The sequence below is a fragment of the Branchiostoma floridae genome, chromosome 5 (genome assembly GCF_000003815.2).
Source record: "Branchiostoma floridae strain S238N-H82 chromosome 5, Bfl_VNyyK, whole genome shotgun sequence".
NCBI lineage: Eukaryota > Metazoa > Chordata > Leptocardii > Amphioxiformes > Branchiostomatidae > Branchiostoma > Branchiostoma floridae.
The window spans coordinates 6112291-6114529 of NC_049983.1; the positions used below are offsets into that span (position 1 = coordinate 6112291).

Here is a 2239-nt window from a genome sequence, read left to right on the forward strand (position 1 = left end):
CGTTATTTTGATGCAAAGCACCAATGAATGTAACATTACGTTTACAAAAAATGGATAAGTAAACGAGACGGAGAAGAAAAAAATCTATCCTTTTTTAGCGCTTCCCATAAATTGATAAAATACCCAAAGTCCGTGAAAGGGTGCCATATACTTGTTATGTCCTTGGTGATTCCACGGTCAGGGTCCACTGTGGTCATGGTCAGCCCTCACAGTGCCAACGCTAGACTGAGTCTGTATTTCAGTGCCTCAAAAATGGCTTTTTTTAATGATTCCTCGAACAGAAAATATCAAATAACCACAGCACGTATCACTACAGAGTCGTACAGACACATTATCCGGTGTTGCGGTGGTTAAAAGATCATGTAACACACTAATTTTCATTTTTATCCCGTGGGGTCCTGTTAGAATCAGCTGAGGGCGGGACTTCCCGTCGGCTTGCTTCCCGCCGCGAGCGTTCAGTTCTTATTGGTGTAACAAGCACGGGTCGTTCCATCTATTGAGGGGTGTTTATGAAATTTTGAATTTTATTTTTAAATATAAAATCTACACTCAATATCTTTAATGCCAAATTTCTTATAGAAACTATATAATTATTTATAAAACAGGTATTGATATATCTAGAAATTTGTTTGTGCTGTAATACAATAGAGTTTAGAATATTAGAAAATTGGAATCCCCCTATTTTGGGAAATGCCTGTCATCGGAAGTTAGTGACCCGTAGAACGTGCGCTGACCTGCATAGAAACAAAACCAGCTGCGCTCAACTTGACAGTGAATAAACCAAGCCGGGAAGCTTTGACTAGGACTTTCTGGTGCGGACAAGTTCTACCTGTCACTTCCATCGCCTTAGAGACAGCTTTTTTTGCTTCTCCAAGCTGACAGAAAGAGTCTCAGCGATGTTGTTGGCGGGGTTTGGGTTCGCGCGGGTTTGGCTAACGGTATGGCTGGCGTGTGCTTGGTCATCGGAGGCTCGGGAGCAGGAGACGGTGCCCCCGGCCGCCCCTACAGTATCGTCCCCTCGGCCGAGCCGCTTCGGGAACCGCTGCGACGTAACGGCAACGGTTACAGCGACTACAGCGTGTCGGACTTGCCCGTTGAACGCGGAAGTTGAGTGTCCAAAAGGCTCGACAAAGACAACCCAAGGAGAAGGACTACGCGACTGCCAGTACCGCATCCCAGTCTTCGGGTCTTGGGGCATCGTCTTGACCGGGTGCCACCACGTCTGCGCCCGCCAGGTCCTCCAACCCCAGTGCTGCCCAGGCTACTGGGGACCCGACTGCCAAGGTTTGTGTCCAGTTTTCTCGTAGCATGCTGTTCCAGGAGTGTGGAACTCCATTTACAGTCGATTGTCAAACGATTAGCAGGTCGCTGCGTGCGAAAAACTGTCCATTGTGTTTGAGTGTTCATCAATCTGTCAACGATGAAATGAAGTTAGCCGCCCTGCTCCTCCCCTTACTGACATCCAATTTTCTCTTCCAAATCCCTTCAACAACCCACACTTGAGTACACCAAAAACAGCTGTATTTCACTTCTTCATACCTTCATCCCTTCACTAAGGAATATCCTTCCTTCATAGGTTGCTCTTTTGCCAGCCAAGACCTTTTCTTGCATTGAAACTTTCCCTTTTTCAGATGCGAAAGTCCCCCAAAATATGCACTTTCACATCGGTTTGAGATAAACACCCGCGTGTGGTCTGCTTTGAATCTTTTACGCATCCTTTATGTAAGGACTAGGCATTTCCTGCAGTTTTGTAACACATACAAACATCCCACGAACTCTGATAAAAAATTGTTTATACCAAATGTTTATTCGTTTTGCGATATCCTTGAGGACTTTGGTTCCCCCCTTGAGAATCAAGCGTAGAAAATCGCAGACATGTAAGCAGTCGCTCGACTCCGAGAAATAACAAACGCATGCTTTTGTTCTTGCCAGTTTTTCCTGGCACCACAGAGACTTTTCTCCGCATGTCCTTGTTTTTACAGGCGGGCTAACATGTTAAAGTGAGAAAACCCAGGCCATATCTGATGTTTTGAACATCCTGTTGTAGAAAAACACTGTAGTAACACACAACCCCTTTATTTTCCTGCCCTTTCTTTCAAGCCACATCGTGTTGCGTTAAGGTCCTTTGTGTTCACTGACTCACTCAAGCTTTAGTGGAACTATTGGTGTTAACAAGCAGAAAATTTGTCCTCACAGAGCTCAAAGCAGAGTCTTTTATCTGAAAATCTGAGTCCCTGCT

General features: G+C 45.2%; 1 protein-coding gene across 2 annotated transcripts in view; it reads left to right on the top strand.

Moving 5' to 3' along the window:
- Positions 1–744: 744 nt before the first annotated feature.
- Positions 745–2239, top strand: part of LOC118415423 (stabilin-2-like) — a 174457-nt gene continuing 172962 nt past the window's right edge. For both annotated transcript variants that reach the window (XM_035820033.1, XM_035820034.1), the window contains exon 1: positions 745–1284. In XM_035820033.1, the coding sequence (XP_035675926.1) occupies positions 897–1284 (388 nt within the window). In that variant the 5' untranslated portion in view covers positions 745–896. The remainder of the gene's footprint in view (positions 1285–2239) is intronic.